Below are 17577 nucleotides of genomic sequence, written 5' to 3'. Positions count from 1 at the left end.
CAAATATATTTCCTCGCAATTCGAGTTATTATTGTTTTATGTAGTGACATATTCTTCGTTTTCATGACTACTTAAAGTGATTGCACTATTTTAAGGTCTTGATATAAAACATTTCATGTCCGTGCTAACGTTCGCATAAGTAGATTGGTGAGATTTCTGCTCTTCATTAACTTAAATCAGTCCTTAAAACGTCAATTTTTCGGATCTGAATATAAAAAATGTTCAGCTCGCGCTTCGCGCTCGCATCACTTGGTTAGTGAAATACGTAGGGTCTTAGTAAATTTCTACAAACAAGCCTTATAATGCCCCTCTTCAGGTCTGAATTTCCTACATAATTTTCAGCTCGCGCTTCGCGCTCGCAGTATTTGATTAGTGAGATGCATATAATAATCATGATTACAATTACTTCAAAAAGTACTTCATGTGTTTAGATGTATTTCTAACAAAATCAGCAAGCGCTTGGCACTTCCATTAGATGACTATGGTGAGATAATTATGTATACCCTTAATGATTTTTATTTATTTTTATTTATTTATTTACCACTTGTGGGATGGAACATCCTATCAGCACATGCTGTTTTTCGTAGGGGTCCATACACACAACAATAAAAATGTACAATAAACAATCAAACATGATAATTACAAAAACATAAAATCATATGACATAAATCATAAGAACATACAATGAAAAGCGAAAAAATACGATATGATAATAAAAGCAAAATATATATAAAAACAATAGGGGGACTAAAAGTAAGGAATTAATGTAAAACAATGGAGAAATAACTTAAAGATAAACTAAAATCAAGCAGGGGCTTAGGGATTGAAATGAGGGGGGGGGGATGATGCAGGAGCTTTTAACAACAATAATCAGGATGAGGGGGATGAGCATGTTTTTAAGATGTGTTTTAAAGGAATGTATAGTGATACAAGGAGGGATTTTCTTTTCAATAGAGTTCCATATTTGGGCACCTCGGTAGACGAAGCATCTTTTACCATAATTCGTCTTTGGATGCGTTAACCTTAATTGGGTTTTTCCAGATCTGGTATTATAGTAGGGGTGGGCAAATGACAAAAAAAAATTTCAAACGGTGAATTCTATTGCCATTTTTGCTGCTGAACACAAATCCGCCAACCATTTTGACCTCCAATGAGGTTTGATATTGGTTCCAGCCATTTTTTTGAAAAATGGCGGGAAAATTGCCCTTTTTGCCCTATTTTTATATATCACGGCATATAACGGGTGTGTATTTGTCTCTCTCTTTGTTTTTGAGGGTGCTGAGTTCAATTATCTCAATATGTAAATCATTGGATGTATAGCCATGGTAAAAAATTGCCATTTTCCCTCCATTTCTTGAAAAATGGCGGGAAAATGGCATTTTTCCATGTTTTTTACATTGAGTAGCATAAAATGGCTGCTGTGATATGTCTTATGTGTTTGAGGGTGCTGAGTTCAAATATCTGCACATACATATAGGACATTAGATGTATAGGCTGGGTGAGATGAAGTTGTTTTCCCGCCATTTTTTGAAAAATGGCGGGAAAATGGCCTTTTGGCCATATTTGTACATTAAACAGGTCTCTTTATTTTTTAGGGTACTGAGTTGAAATATATGCATACTTATTGAGGTACAGGCATGGTGATAAATGGTAAGATCAACATTGTAAGCAAAAATAAATGCAAATAGTGAATTTCATATGTTAAGTAAAAATCATCATACATGTAGTTATGAACAAAACAAAACAAAATCAAAGATTTAATAATCTGCAGACCAGCTGCTTTAATGAATCAATGTTGAAAATACATAGGCATACAGTTGATATGAATAATATGAAAGCAGACCACATCACCATAACTGGACATTCAGGTAAAAGGACATCCCTGACCACAGGTTATGTGGGAAATTTGATGCATAGTGGTCAAAATGGGGCTGATCAAAGCTTATGGGTTCAGGCTCAAGTGCTTAATAGCCATTCTTGCCAACTCCACAGATGATGAATTGAAATCAGAAAAAGACTTGTGGATGACAGATCGAGCTGCTGACAGAAGTCCTTCTTCAGGCTCTTGGAGTAGATCTTACTAAAATCCTAAAATGCTGCGATCATATAATTTTGCATATAGATCGTGCAATAGATGTGCAGAAACATAACAAGAAGAAGATTTGCATCCACCAGTTACTGGAGGTATCAGCAGGTGAGGGGATATTTGTATCTCCAGGATTTTCAATCCATACTAGGGTTAATCGCAATCTCCAAGTTATTGTCTCCTAGCCATAATCAGCAATAAGTGTCCCTCTTGGATGAAAATAACAATATTCAGTGCCAAGGATTCAAAGGATTTGTAGCCAATAAATTCGGTAGAATTGCAGAACTTGCTAAGGAGTACCTGTCATGATGAGAATTCATCCAAGCTTTCTTCAATGCAGATGTGGACACCAACAACTACAAACTTGTTCTTGCAGTGGCTACATTCATTCAGAATGAGTGGTTCACATGCTGTTGAGAAATTTACACAATGACAGGTTATCTTAACATCTTCCTGATGAAAGAACTGCTGGGCATCAACAAGATGGGTGAGCAAAATGATGGGATAGATAGAACGTGGCAGGTGATACCTTGAGGAAAAACTAAACGGGTAAGACAAAATTATGGTGGACAAAGAGAAAAGAAACAGGATCGGGAAGAGACAGGCTAGATGCTGATGTGATTGAAGAAGTTATTAGTACAGTGAAGAGCCAGATGTCCAGGACCGATTATTTTATCGGATGTTGATGGCATGATTTAAGCTCCTTTTACCAACTTAGAATGTGAAACTGAATTTTCAAAGCTAGTGCACAGATTCAAAGTTACTGATGGAAGTTCTTCTGTCCAGACTCTGTCCAGAAAAAAAATCTGCTGGCATCTGGTGGTCTTCTGGTACACCCTGAATTTGACAGTAAGAGTATAGAAGAAAGGAAGGAAAGGAGGAAGTGGGCTCGCTGAAGAGGTGAACACAGTATAGAAGCTCGAAGCACACTTTAATGCAACTGCTGTATCTGCACAGAAATTTGCACTGCATAAGAATGAGGAGTTAAAGAAGAAGAAAGCTTGTAAAACTCTAACAATCTTAGAAAGATTTAAAGATCATAATGGCCCACTGACTCTTAACAACTTAGATATGTTAGCAAATCTCAGTGAAAATGGCTTCAGAATTAAGTTGGCTATCTTTGTCTCACAGTAACTCCAGACATTCGTCAAATAGGTGTGTGAAAGGATCAGATGACATACAAGATGGAAAAATGTTCTGTGGAGAAATTGAAAGTTTTGATAAGAAATGCACTAAGAGTACCAAAAGACTAAAAAATGGATGCTCTGCTGCTGAATGAAAAAGTTCATATATTAATTCATTATACACGTACATGTACACACATTAGTACACTCTGTGCTCAGACTCTACAGTTTCATGTAAACAATTTTCATTTGTCAAAAAATTTCGTTTTCCCAAACTTTGACACAGAGTACTTGTAGGCAATCGTATTGGTCAAAAATTATGTTCCAGTTTTACTAGTGTTGAGATGGTCTTGTAAATCACTGCACCCAATACTGCATATTGGTAACAGATGCAATAAGTACATCTATAATTCTGACTAAAATCAAGGTGATATCTGGCAAAATTTTCACCAAGCCAAGCATTACCCAAAATCTAAAACAGAAATATATAAATCCTCAAAGGAAAACATTGATAACTAACAAGTAATTCATATAGCCTCCTGCTTTAAATTTCATTTTCTTTAATCTAGTGCTTAACATGAAAACATGCAATATAGGAGCTATACATGTATTTCATCTATTTGTTCTATTACATTATGTACATTGTACACCAAAATATTTCAAAGTGACATACATGTATACCCCCCCCCTTGCCTGACCATTTCTGGGATTTTTCTCTAGAAAGACGATGAAATTATATCATCATTTATGAATCATCTATTTTCAAATAAATAGCATGAACACAAATATCAATTCATACTATAGTATAGGTACAGATGCATGAATATTGTTTTTTATGAATGCAAAAAGTGATTTGTGATCATTTATCACCACATGATAAAAAAAAGCTGATTTCACCCCCAAAAAAAACTTTACAAATGTCGGAACAGATTTAATTTATTGATTGTTGGCTTCAGTGGCTATGAAAACATATATTTAGATATGTAACAAACTACAGATAAATGAATAGTTACTGTTTTATGTCAAAAAATTGTGATTTGAGGGCAATTCATACAAAAAATGGCCCAAATATGCTGTTTTCACCTAAAAACATATTGAATGACCCAACTTATCTGATTCATGCATTTTGTGCTTAGTGACCATGAAAACATAGAGCTAGACATGCAACAAGTTACAGATGAATAAATAATTAAGGATTTATGTACAAAAAAATGTGATTTGAGGACAATTTTTACAAAAAATGACCAAAAAATGCTGATTTTCACCCAAAAAACGTCATTTTGAATGACCCAACTTATCTGATTCATGTATTTTTGTGCTCAGTGACCATGAAAACATATAGTAAGATATGTTGCAACCCTTATTTGTACAGATATTTCAGGATTTACAAGTGAAAACACTGATTTTTGAGGAATTCGGCGGCCATTTTGAAAAATCGCTCGGAACCAATATCAGACGTATTCTAAAACAAAAATACTTATTAGATTTGTGTTTAGCAGCCAAAATGGCAACAGAATCCACTCGTTTGAAATTGAATTTCCCAAAAAGGTTTTATTTGCCCACCCCTAATATAGGGTGTGTTACGAATGGAAAATGTATTTCAAATATAATCAGGAGCAAGTTTGTAGACGGCACGATACATAGAAAGAGCCAACTGTTTTGATCTACGTCTTCAAGATTATCAAGTTTTAGGGTGTTATATAATACTTTAGTTGGATACATATGGTCCACTTTAAGAACAGATCGAAGGGACCTGTTTGCAAAATTTGGAGTTGTTTAGAATTGTTTTTACCCGTGTTACCCCAAACCGTGCTACAGTAATCAAATTGAGACTGGATGATACTTTTGTAATATAAAAGAGCAGTTTTTTGATCAATGATATGTAAGTAACGAATTCTTCTAAGGAGATATAGGCTTTTTATAACTTTTTTACATAGAGACTGGACATGATCGTTCCAGAGTAGAGACTCGTCAATATATATATGCCTAAATATTTACAAACACGAACCCTTTTTTATTTCACAGTCATCAATACATATTTTGCATTTATTAAGTTCGGTTTCATTTTTCTTAAGCCTCTGGGCTGAACCAATAAACATGGTTTCACATTTTGTGGTGTTAATGATTAATTTGTTATCTTTTAGCCAAGATGAAATAATTGATAAATCTTCATTCAGCTTATTATTTATGACTTCGGGATTTTTTGAAGAATAAAATATGCATGTATCGTCCGCGTAGAGAGACACTTTACAGTGTAATTTATCAGGTAGGCCATTTATATATAATGAGAATAATACGGGCCCTAACAATGAGCCTTGTGGCACACCGCAGTTTACCTGCCTTGTAAAAGATGATATACCATTAATACACGTAAACTGTTGTCTTTGAAATAAATAATTCTGAAACCATTCAGTGGTGTGATGGTCAAATCCATACATTTCATTTTATCCAACAGATCGAATGGTCCACCGTGTGTCGAAGGTCTTTTTTAGATCAATCATAACCAAGCCAGTTAATTCCCCTTTGTCAATTGAAGAAAGCCATTGATCAGTTACATTTATCAGTGCAGTTTGCGTTGAGTGTTCTGGTCTAAAGCCGGATTGAAACGGAGTTAGAATATTATTTTTAGTTATAAAATGCATCAATTGTCGTGTACTTCTTTTTCCATTACTTTGCCCAAGACTGAAATAACGGAAATCGACGTTAGTTATCAAAACATGATTTACTACCTACTTTAAAAATTGGTGTAACTCTCGCTAACTTCCATTGACTAGGGACAGTGCTTGAAAGTATAGACTGATTAATGATATAAGTCAAAGGGGGTGCAATTGAGCGAGATATACAATTGAGCATTTTAGAGGGTACATTATCAGGCCCTGTTGCTTTATTACAAGGGAGCTTACTTTATTATTACAGACTTGATCATCGTTTACTACTTCAAGGCTAAAAATAGAATCATTTACAGTGCAAGTTTGACACTTGGTGGCGTTTAGATCATTCACTGGTAAATGTTCAGCCTGGAGTCTTTTGCCGATGTCGGTAAAGAAATCATTGAAAGCATTAGTTAAATCACGTCCCTTTAACACTGAATTATCAGATACTAAGGGTGGAAATTGACAAGATTACTTATTTTGGGGTGCTAGGTATCTGAGCGATTTCCAAATCATCTTGTGTTTTTATTTGCAGATTCAACATTTTTTGTGATAAAGGAACGTTTTGCTTCTCGAATACACGAAGTAACATGATTACGGGCTCGTTTATACGCAACCCAATCAGACAAAATTAGTCCGTTTAGCCTTGGCTTTCAATCGATTTCTTTCACGGATCTGCTTAAAGATATCCCTATTCAACCATGGAGACTCTTTTGCTCCACCCGAAGCTTACGTAAGGGGGCGTGCTTATCAATGATATTTAACAGCAAAGATATAAACATTCGTAGGCTGCTTGCGGATCAGTAAATTGGAATACAGACTCCCATGATATGTTACTCACATCAATTTGAAAAGCAAGCTCGTCAAACTTATTGAAATTTCTACAAGTTTTATACTTATGTTCACAAGTAGACTCAGAAGGAGATCTACCAAATACACAATAGATCATAAATGATCAGACATAGATAGTTCAATAACACCACTGATTGAACACCTTGATTTACAGTTAGTGAAAATAACATCAACAGCGGTAGCAGAAGAGAAACCAACCCTGTCGGTTTCGTAATAAGTTTTTTGCAATTGAAAGATTCCATGATATTTAACAATTTAGTGGTCTGCCACGATTTGGATTCCTTTAGCATATCACAATTCATGTCTCCGATAACAATATAATTGGTATTTAAGTTATCGATTTTGCTCATCACATTTTCAAATGCTACAAACGATTCTGTTTTAGAGTTAGGTGGGCGATACCAACATACTATGATTAAAGGTTTCTGATTGGTCAATTTCATTTCTATTATAATAATCTCGAGGGAAGAGTTTTCCATTAAATCATCTCTTCTTACATAAATGAATTCCTGAAAAACATAGTCCTTAAAATATCCATGTTTGGGGTCAATATATACAAAACATTTAGCTTGCACTTCGCGCTCGCATCATTTGGTTAGTGAAATATGCACGGTCATAGGGAATTCCTACAAACACGCCTTAGAATCCCTCTCTTCATGTCTGAATTTCCAAAATTTTCAGCTAGCGCTTCGCGCTTGCAGTATTTGATTAGTAAGATGCGTTTGATAATCATGATTACAATGACTACCAAAGGTGCTTCATGACTGTGTTTAGATGTAATTCTGACAAAATCAGCAAAGGATGGCACTAGAATTAGATGACTATGGTGAGATATTTATACTCCTAATGGATTCTGAAATATAGTCCTTAAAATTTCCCTGTTTAGGGTCAATATAATTTATTAAAAAAATTTTAGCTCGCGCTTCGCGCTCGCATTGTTTGTTTAGCGAGACAGTTACGTATCATGATTAAAACAAAATTGCTTATTATGTCCCTTTTTAGCTCTGAATATCAAAAAAATTTCAGCTCGCGCTTCGCGCTCGCATTATTCAATCAGTGAGATACATATCCGTTTAATGGCACTGCAGCCATAAAATATCTCTCTATTAGGTCAGTATACCTGACAAAAGCGCGCTTCGCGCGCTCCCTAAGTGACTCAAAATTTTTGCTGGTGCCCCCCCCCCCAATGCCGTGACCCACGGTACGCCACTGTATTTATTCGTACTTTCATGCGCAAAACAATTGTAGCTCAGGCTGAAGGCGTCAATTTACAAATTTGTATACATATGATATATTGCAAAGTAAACTTAAACATGCTTGCATGATATATTACATGACATACACAGGGGCCGCGGAACGGTTTTCAAAATGGGGAGGGGCAGCCGAGTCAAAAGTGGGGGGCTGACCATGCTAAAAATCACAGTCATAATATGGTCATTTTCACATTTTTGCACACGGTTTTGGAAAAAAAGCGGGGCTGAAGTCATCCGGTTCCGCGGCCCCTGATAGGCCTACATAACATAGAAAGAAATAGAAAAAAGGGGATAAGCACAAATGAGGGATAGATATTCCTAATTCTTATTCATGGGGGGGGGGTAGCATTGTGTAAGTGCTATTACGTGCCTGGTGATTAAAATGGAAAAAAAATACGCGTTGTCATTAATATGACAATACAAAAAAACTTAGATATACCCCTTCGCTCTGGCGAAATATGCTCCGAAGTGGAGATATTGCTCCAGGTGAAATTCAACGGTACCCTCACCTAATTTGTCGAAAACCTGTACTGTAGTCATGCAAAATGTTACTGTCAGCAAATTTTGTCCCACACAAACACCAAGACATTCAGTAAGTAAAAATTAATATTCACGAAAATACCAACTTGTGAAAGGCTACCTGCTGTGTCACCTTCTCGACACACCCCTCCACTCTGGTTTCCCATATCCTCTCGTATACACAGTACTCTGGTCTCCACATCCACATCATGTCATATACACCGTAGGTTTTTAGATAAATATGATAGTATATAATAGTGAGTTGCTTTTGTGTTTTATGTTTATCATGATTGTTTTCTTCACTTATAGAAAAAAGGATAATTAGATTTAACAAAATCCAAAATAAACTGAATTATTTATTGCTTTCATTTCAGAACCAAGTCAGGCAATAATGAAAGATATAAATTGTTCATTTTATGCATTATATGGTGAAACAAACCTGATAAAGGCTACATGCCGTGTCACCTTCTCGACACCCCCTCCACTCTGATTTCCATATCCTCTCGTATACACAGTACACAGGGGCGGTATTCTGAAAGCTCAATTAGCGGTCAATTAGCGCTCAACAACGAACGTAGAGGGCAGCAACACACAAGCGTGTTGCTCTAAGGAAGGTCAACTCGATACGCGCATGCAACTGAGCTGCGCGCATATTTTATTGTTCATGACAACGAAATCAAATGCAGATCAAATACAACAACAAATTAGTAATGATCAAGAAACGAATATGAAAGAATAGACTACAACGACGATATCAAAAGATAACATTGAAAAATATGTTGAAGGATATACATAAATATGAAAACATACTTTGATATCTAAAACTTTACAAATGCAAGTTTCAGGAACTAAAATCATTACCAAGTCGGTGATTGTTGTTATCAGCGCGATTTCACCAGACGGCTGAATTAGGTGATTTGCGCCGAGACGATTTTGTGACCACTCGCAAAGCATTTCGGGATTGAATAGTCCCCCTTATTTTCTCTGGCTCTTCGCTGAACCCATCATCATTCTATGCTTAAGCTACATTATGCTCCGTCGTCTGCTTAGATTTCAACCCCCTAGTCTAGCACTGGTACTTGTTCTGCTAGGCGTCGATCAGCATTTATCTGCAGTCCATATAGGCCGTGACTCATTTATTTATTTATTAGAGCAGGCAGCAATGCCAATGGGTATTAAAAAAATAATTCACGTATCTATCAGTAGTATGTTATCATTTCTTTTCACCATTTTCCCCAAAACTTATAATTTAGAAATACATTCCAATCAGTAATAAGTGAAGTCTACATCTAACCTAGATCTTGATCATGTTGATCGATAGACCAAAAGCTTCAGTCTCTGTATTTTTGGTTGCTCTGTGAACTGCGCTGGCTCACTCACCGATGGAGATTATAGTAAAATGTCAGAAATTGTTGAATAAATCCCCAGAAACGACGGTTATTCCTGTCTAGTTGATCGATAGACCCAAGTCTAAAGATCTAGAAAACTTTATTTGTCTAACTAGACTGTAGACAAATGCTTTGACCAGTCACGATCTGTTTGTTGAAGATGTTGTTCCCACACTGGATATCTAAGTAGATCTAGAATATTTATAGATCTTGCACGTCTTGTTGGTATGAGTTGGTAATGAGTCTATGGAACAATAAAAAATAATAAATAATAATCAACTCAAAACAGGCGAATTCCACATTGTCTTTATTGGATCGTCGAAGACTCAGAGATAACAGACACCAGAAAGGCCGCTTTAAACTGTATAGTCAGGCAGGCTCACTACCTTATTTTATTCAATCTGTAAAGACAGAAAACGGAAAAGCATCATAAATTATGTCCAGTGATTTGACACAAAGAATTATCTGTTGTCATTACATACCAGAAATACTTCTTTTCTTCTTTAAAACAACTTGAAATATAAATATTCATCTGTATATAGTGGATGATGTAAACAAATACTAAAACCTCATCTATATAAGAAAAAACGGTTTATAATTAATCCACATAATCTTTAAAACGTCTTGAAAAGAGACTAGAAATAAACCTCATTTGCATATGTATTTGCATTAAGTCTTAGTCAAATGCTTCATAAATTTCCAATAATCAGCTTTCCGTTTACAATATCATATTTCTTAACTTACTATTAAATAACACAATTAACAAACAAATATATCCGTTATTAATTTCAGTTATATCATGAATGAGCCTAATGATAACTTGCCAAAAAGCTTTATTAACCAGATAAACAGTTAAGCCCGACTAAATTTATAAGAAACCCTTTAAAAACATTCAATATATATTCTCAACTTAACAGGCATCCTTCTTAGCTAGCGTTTGCAAACTAATATTAAAAACACAAAAGAAAGGCAACGGGTGACCCTGAACTGACCTTGCATAAATTAAAGCTTCGTTAGTTTGACAAAACTACTGAACTAAAAGTTCCTAAAAATCGGATAATTACTCAAACTGTCATTGTACAACCTTTTAATGTGCCTTTATACACCTCACCTATCTTTGGTAGAATTAAAACGAAAACAAACGTCAATCAATACATGAGACCACGCCCATATGCCTGCCCTAACGAATCTCGCCTATGACGTCATCACGCCGCTAAATTCAACATTTGTTCCCTTCAAAAACTCAAATATTCATACGACTCTCATATTACTTTTCCTGAATTAATCTATCAAGCTTATGTCTTTATAACGTTCAATATACTCTTAAAACTTCACACTTCGGCTCATAAAGTACAACTACCTTGCCGAATCGAGTGCGCACCGCAACTCAAGTTCATTTCACATCCATTTACTGTACATTACACAGACACGCATACTGCGAGCGTTTATTACACGCCGCACGTGTTTATTACAGTTCAAGAATCTCTACACTATCTTAAACGTACTTTTTCTTAATACTCTGTGGAAATTATCTTTATATCTTATTAATTATATAATATATAGTATTTTAATCATCAAACTTACTTCTTGGGCGGCATTTCCTGGCCAACTTGATACAATTTAAGAGACTTTCGTCCCTCGAACGTCAGTGCTTGACAAAATCACAAATGGCATCTAACATTTACACATTCATGAGCAGAATCGGCAAAAGATAAACAAAAACTTCATGGTAGCACGAAAGTGACAAAATCGAACTTGAAAAATACAAGGAGCAAAAATCGACAAATTACAAAATATATTTTCAAGGTTTGCTCTGCAAACCATCCTCCCCCCGCCAACCATAGCGGAAAACAGGTCAATATCCCTTCACTGTAAAAGAACAATGTTTAACAAACTTGATGAAAAATATTCACTTCAAAATTGTACTTGTCACAAATATATCCCAAGCTTCCAATTTTGAGCTTTTTAACAACTGTGCGTTAATAAAATTTTTGCTTGTACAAAATTCAACATGTTCAAACGTATCACAAAATTCACAAATTACCTCGTTTAGCGAGATAATAGAGCCAACATAATTGGATTAACTCCCTTTTTACTCATCGTCATACCCTTCTGTTGGATAGATTACAACAATCTTCGAGATTGGTCGCTTATACTCACAACCTTTAGATTTGACCTTTACTGTTCGAACCTTCCCATCAGTTCCAGGGTACACCTGGATGATTCTACCCAATGTCCACTTTCCTCGAACTGCATTATGGTCAGCCAGAATAACCACGTCATCGATTCGGACATTGCGTCTGTCATTGTTCCATTTTCGACGCGGAACCAGTAGTGGAAAGACGTCACGCATCCAACTCTTCCAGTAAGCGTCGACGATTCGCTGGACAAATTCGAAGCGATGTCTTGGGTTCTTCGTCTCTCTGAAGGGACCTTGAGGAACCGCGCTCGAAGATCTTCCAAGGAGTAGATCGTTTGGACACAGATATGTCCCATCATCAGGATCATTTGGTGCTCTTCCAATGGGTCGCTGGTTGACGAGATTAGCGACCTCTTGGAGACAGGTGTGCAGCTCGAAGGGTGTGAGCAGTTGATCCCCGATAGCTTTCTTCAGGGCAATCTTGCAGCTCTTCACTAGCGCCTCAGCACACCCATTGTGATGTGGTGCAGATGGAGTTGTGAACTTCCACGTCGTTCCTCTCTCAGCGCAGAAATCTCTTAACTCCTCAGAGCTCCAACCTTGCACCATCTCACGTAACTCTCTTTCAGTACCGACGAACTGTGTGCCGTTGTCGCTCAGTATGAATGCAGGTTGACCCCTCATGGCGAAAAACCTCCGTAGCACCTGCATGAACTCCATGGACGTGCAATCAACAGCCACTTCAAGATGTATGGCTCTTGTATTCAGGCAGGAGAAGAGGACCCCATAGTGCTTGGCGGTCTTGTTCCTCCCTACCTTAACTGATATTGGGCCGAAATAGTCCACAGATGAGAAGTAAAATGGTGGTGTAAACGGGGCAACTCTCTCATCTGGTAGATCAGACATGACTTGTGACTCCACCTGATGCTCCATGCGTCGACACATCACGCACCTATACTTCACAGTCTTTGCCAGCTTGTGAATCTGCAGGATCCAGTATTGGCGTCTTATCTTTGCTGCTGTAGCTGCCACACCACCATGTCCTAGCTGATGCATATGTCTTGTGATCAGCGTTGATATCCATGCACCATATGGCAGCAAAGCTGGATGTCTTTGCTCATAAGATATCTGAGCCTTGTCTAGCCGTCCACCGACTCTGATAATTCCCTCCTTTGTCTACAAACGGGCTTAGTGTCTTGAAGTCTCCATTCTTTACCCGTTGATGCAAGGTACTCTGGGCTTCCTTAATCAAAAAGCGTTCAGCTTTCTGCAACTGGGCTGTCGATAAGCATCTTTCATCAGGATCGACATTGTCATCAGACCTTATCCAACGTGCAGCTTTCAGTTTCTCGACGAACTTCAAGACATAGGCTGTCACTCGGATTAGTTTTCTCCAGCTTGAGAATTTCTTGACATCTATCACATCATTTTGTTTGGCTGAGATGTGATTGATCTTGCGTCGTTCTGATTCAACCTCTGTTTCTGTGTCTGGAACAGCCTTTTCTGACGGCCATTCCTCTTTAGGTCTGTACAGGAACGCAGGTCCTTGCTTCCATCTTTCTGAGAGCTTCTTTACTGGCAGACCTCTAGAGACGTCATCAGCTGGGTTAAGCTCTCCTGGGACATACTTCCACTGTGCAGGGTTGGTATGGCTTTGGATTTCACCAATCCTTGCTGCAACGAATGGCTTGAATCTCCTACCTTCACTTCGAATCCAAGATAGCGCGATCATGCTATCAGTCATGAAGATGACACTCTCAGGCTGCAGCCTCAGTTCTTTCATGACAGTTGTGTAGACTCTTGCAGCCATCACTGCCGCCTGAAGCTCTAGTCTAGGTACAGTAATCTTCTTCAGAGGAGCGACTCGAGATTTGGCTAGTACAAATCTAACAGCATATTTACCATCTTCTAGTTTCCACTGCAAATATACGCAGACTCCAAATGCTACCTCAGACGCATCCGCAAATATGCATAGTGTGGGTTGACCGATAGCCATCGGTGGAGTAAGACATCTCTCGTATTTGACGTTATTTAAGTCCTGCATCTCTTTCAAGAATGTCACCCACCACTTCTGTTGATCGGAAGGTAACAGTTCATCCCAATCGTATCCTCTCTGCCACAGCTGCTGCATTCCAATTTTTGCACGAACTAGTACGGGAGCGGCAAAGCCTATTGGATCGAATATTCGTGCAATTCTGCTCAGGACCTTTCTCTTGGTAAGCAGACTCTCTTCATTTTTCCCATCATTAGGAGAACTGGGAACTGTCTCCTTTACTTTGTAGAAGAACATGTCTTGTTGGTTATCCCATGCTATTCCCAGCACTTTGTCTTCCAGGGCAGCTTCAAGGATTCTGGTTTCCCCTTCCTTTTTACTTTCTCCTTTCAATGCTTCATTGCTGGTCCAGCCTTTGACTTTGAAGCCACCTTCCTGAAGTACCTGGTCAATTTCACTTGTAAGCTGCTCTGCTTCACTCGCTTCTCTAACTGAGTCACAAATGTCGTCCATGTAGACACTCTCCTTCAACACTTGTGCTGCTTTCGGATGTGTAGCTTCTGCTGCTTCCGCTGTCATTCTCAATGCCAGCTGGGCCATAGCTGGCGCTGGCTTGTCTCCAAACGTAACCACTTTCATAATGTAAACATCTGGCTTTCTATCGGTCTGCATGTCTCGCCACAGGTACCGGGGTGTACATTCATATCTCTCTCAGGAATCGAGACCTGTGGTACATCTTAGAAATGTCTCCGCAGAATCCAACTTCATTCATCCGGAATCTCAGCAGCACCCCCCCAAAAGATCATTCAGGAGGTCTGGACCCTTGAACCAATAGTCATTTAAGCAATGACCGTGATATGATGATGATGAATTGAATACGATGCGTACAGGTGTGCTTCTCTTCTCAGGTCGCAGAACAGCATGGTGGGATATGTAGTGAATAGGACCCTCATACTGATCTACTTCATTCTCTGTTAACTTACGAGCAAATCCATTCTCTACCAGTTCTTTCATCTGTTTACCATAGGCATCTGCATGGTCCTGGTTTCGTGCAAGCCTTTTCTCTGTTGAACACAGTACCTTCTCTGCTTGTGCTCGATTGTCAGGAAGTAGGTTGGGATCTTTTCTCCAAGGATAAGCAATCTCCCATTTATTTCCAACCTTTTTGCTAGACTCTCTGATGATCTGCTCTTCTTCCTTCTCCTGCTTACTCAAGGGACTTGGCTCGCAATGACAGGAGCTGGACTGCACTCCCATGGATTCTGAGCTCCAGAAATCAGTCAAGTCGATAGGAGATGTCAACTTCACATGCAGCACATTCATCCTGTCACTGCTTTTCTTGGGAGCACCAAAGATAACCCAGCCCAGTGGTGATTTACGAGCTGCTAACTGTCCCTTCTGTCTTGACTTACCCATATGCATCTTTGGGTAGTCTATGCCAATGAGAAGATGAACTGACCCACTTCCTCTTCGTAGATCACCAGACTTCAGATTAAACAGCTTGGCCATTGCATCTATCTTCACCTCTGCAATGTTCTCACTAATACATGGTAATGCCACTGCTGTCACCGAATGGATGGCATTAGTAGAGAGGGACTTCACTTTCAGTTGATGTTGTTTGGTTTCCATCTGCTCTTGCTCTCCACCGACCTTGGTAATGGTGATGCTGATGTTGCTTCCCTTCAGCTTCAGTTCCTCAGCAACAGACTTCTTGATTAGACTTACTTGTGCTCCAGAGTCCAAGAGCACATTTCCCTCACAGACTGCTCCTCGCTGCCCCAAGATCTCAGCTGTAACAATAGGCAGCAGTGCTTCCGAGTTGCCCGCAAAGGCAACATCTACATTTCCACCTCTGACTTCTGTTGATGCGTGTAGGAGGGGATGGTGGAAGTATTTACATGGTTCCCCAGCACTTGTTTCACTGCACCTACGTCTTCGTTTGCAGTTGGACATTCTGTGTTCTTTCCCAGCCTTCTTCAAACAGCTGAAACATGCATGGTTGGTCTTGACTAGTTGAAGCCTATCTATCTGTGACATGGCTAAGAACTTCTTGCACTGATCCAACCAATGTGACGAAGTCTCGCAGATCCAACACTTGTGAAAAGGCTGGAATTTGGTTTCTTCATTGGGTACTGCCTTTCCTACTATATGAACACCACCTGACTTACTATCACTTCTTACTGGGGCCGACGCTCTCATTCTGGACTTCAGTTCGATTGTAAGCCAGGTGAGGAACAAATCGAAGCTTGCCTTGCCACATGTTTCTTGGTGTCTAAACCAAACCAGTCGGTCTTCCGGGCTAAGCTTTTTTTCCATTATGGCAAGCATGTGGCTGTTGTCTAGGTTCCCTGGTTGGTTTATCTCCTTTAAGGTGTTGTAACTCCTTCGAACAAGGTGAACGAATTCACAAAACCTGTCAGATTCTCCCGTCTTTAATGGTCTGACCTTGGAAATATCATTGATGATGGCGTCAGCTACAAACCGCTCATCCCCGTAAATCATATCTAGTTGCTCCCAGGCTGCGGTATAGTCTTGTCCTATCCCTTTAACCAACTGCAAGGGCTTGCTCTGAAGACAAGAGCGCAGAATCATGAGGGCATCTCTATCATCGTACTGATTTCCAACAGCATGGAGAAAATCAGCCTTGAAGATACAGTAATCTCGGATGTTGCCATCGAAGCTTGGCAGTTTAGGCCTCTCCATCTTATAAGCAGATCCTTTCATTCTCCTCCCTGCATCAGCAGGCTGACCTGCCTCTCTGGGTGACTCATCTTGCTGTTCATCGGCTGACAACGTTGCTTCTAAACTCTGATAATACCTGGCCGATGCACCTTGCTGATGTTCCTGGGGTTGCGTTACTTCCCTGAAACTTTCATCAACCTTGCAATAGTCCCTTTCGATGATCTGTAGCTTCATGAACGAATTATGGCACTCGTCCATCCACAACTCTTCCTTTTCGAATTCGTCGTCATCTTCTACCACTTCGGTATAACTAGCATGCTTATTCTGAAGATCATCAAAGGCACCAGCATACTGTTCAAACATCTCCTGTACTTCTGGTACAGGTCTCTGATCATTGATCAGGCTCTGAAGGGCCTTTCCATACCTGGACAACTTGGCTTTTGCCCCTCTCCTCTGCAGGCGCAGAGACTTGACTTTCTTAACTGACATATCTCTTGAAGACTTCTGATCCCTGATGTGAAGAGTCGTCAGATCCAGACAGCAGACTTCTCGTGGTGACCTTCAGACCTCTCCCAGATCATAGAAATTGAAGAAATTGAATTGATGGATCGTCGAAGACTCAGAGATAACAGACACCAGAAAAGGCCGCTTTAAACTGTATAGTCAGGCAGGCTCACTACCTTATTTTATTCAATCTGTAAAGACAGAAAACGGAAAAGCATCATAAACATATGTCCAATGATTTGACACAAAGAATTATCTGTTGTCATTACATACCAGAAATACTTCTTTTCTTCTTTAAAACAACTTGAAATATAAATATTCATCTGTATATAGTGGATGATGTAAACAAATACTAAAACCTCATCTATATAAGAAAAAACGGTTT

The 17577-nt window shown here is 38.8% G+C and overlaps 3 protein-coding genes across 3 annotated transcripts; all 3 read right to left on the bottom strand.

Annotated features, from left to right (window-relative positions):
* Positions 1-11965: 11965 nt before the first annotated feature.
* Positions 11966-13069, bottom strand: LOC121428420. The gene has a single exon (XM_041625019.1). It carries the CDS (start codon positions 13067-13069, stop codon positions 11966-11968), a length of 1104 nt encoding a protein of 367 aa, XP_041480953.1.
* Positions 13070-13130: 61 nt separating this feature from the next.
* On the bottom strand, positions 13131-14678 carry LOC121428419. The gene has a single exon (XM_041625018.1). It carries the CDS (start codon positions 14676-14678, stop codon positions 13131-13133), a length of 1548 nt encoding a protein of 515 aa, XP_041480952.1.
* A 108-nt stretch (positions 14679-14786) lies between these two features.
* On the bottom strand, positions 14787-17177 carry LOC121428418. The gene has a single exon (XM_041625017.1). It carries the CDS (start codon positions 17175-17177, stop codon positions 14787-14789), a length of 2391 nt encoding a protein of 796 aa, XP_041480951.1.
* Between the last annotated feature and the right edge of the window lie 400 nt (positions 17178-17577).

This window comes from Lytechinus variegatus, chromosome 15 (assembly GCF_018143015.1).
Source record: "Lytechinus variegatus isolate NC3 chromosome 15, Lvar_3.0, whole genome shotgun sequence".
NCBI classification, from domain to species: domain Eukaryota; kingdom Metazoa; phylum Echinodermata; class Echinoidea; order Temnopleuroida; family Toxopneustidae; genus Lytechinus; species Lytechinus variegatus.
Note: the sequence above shows the minus strand (reverse complement) of the source record. Positions and strands in the feature narration are given on the sequence as shown.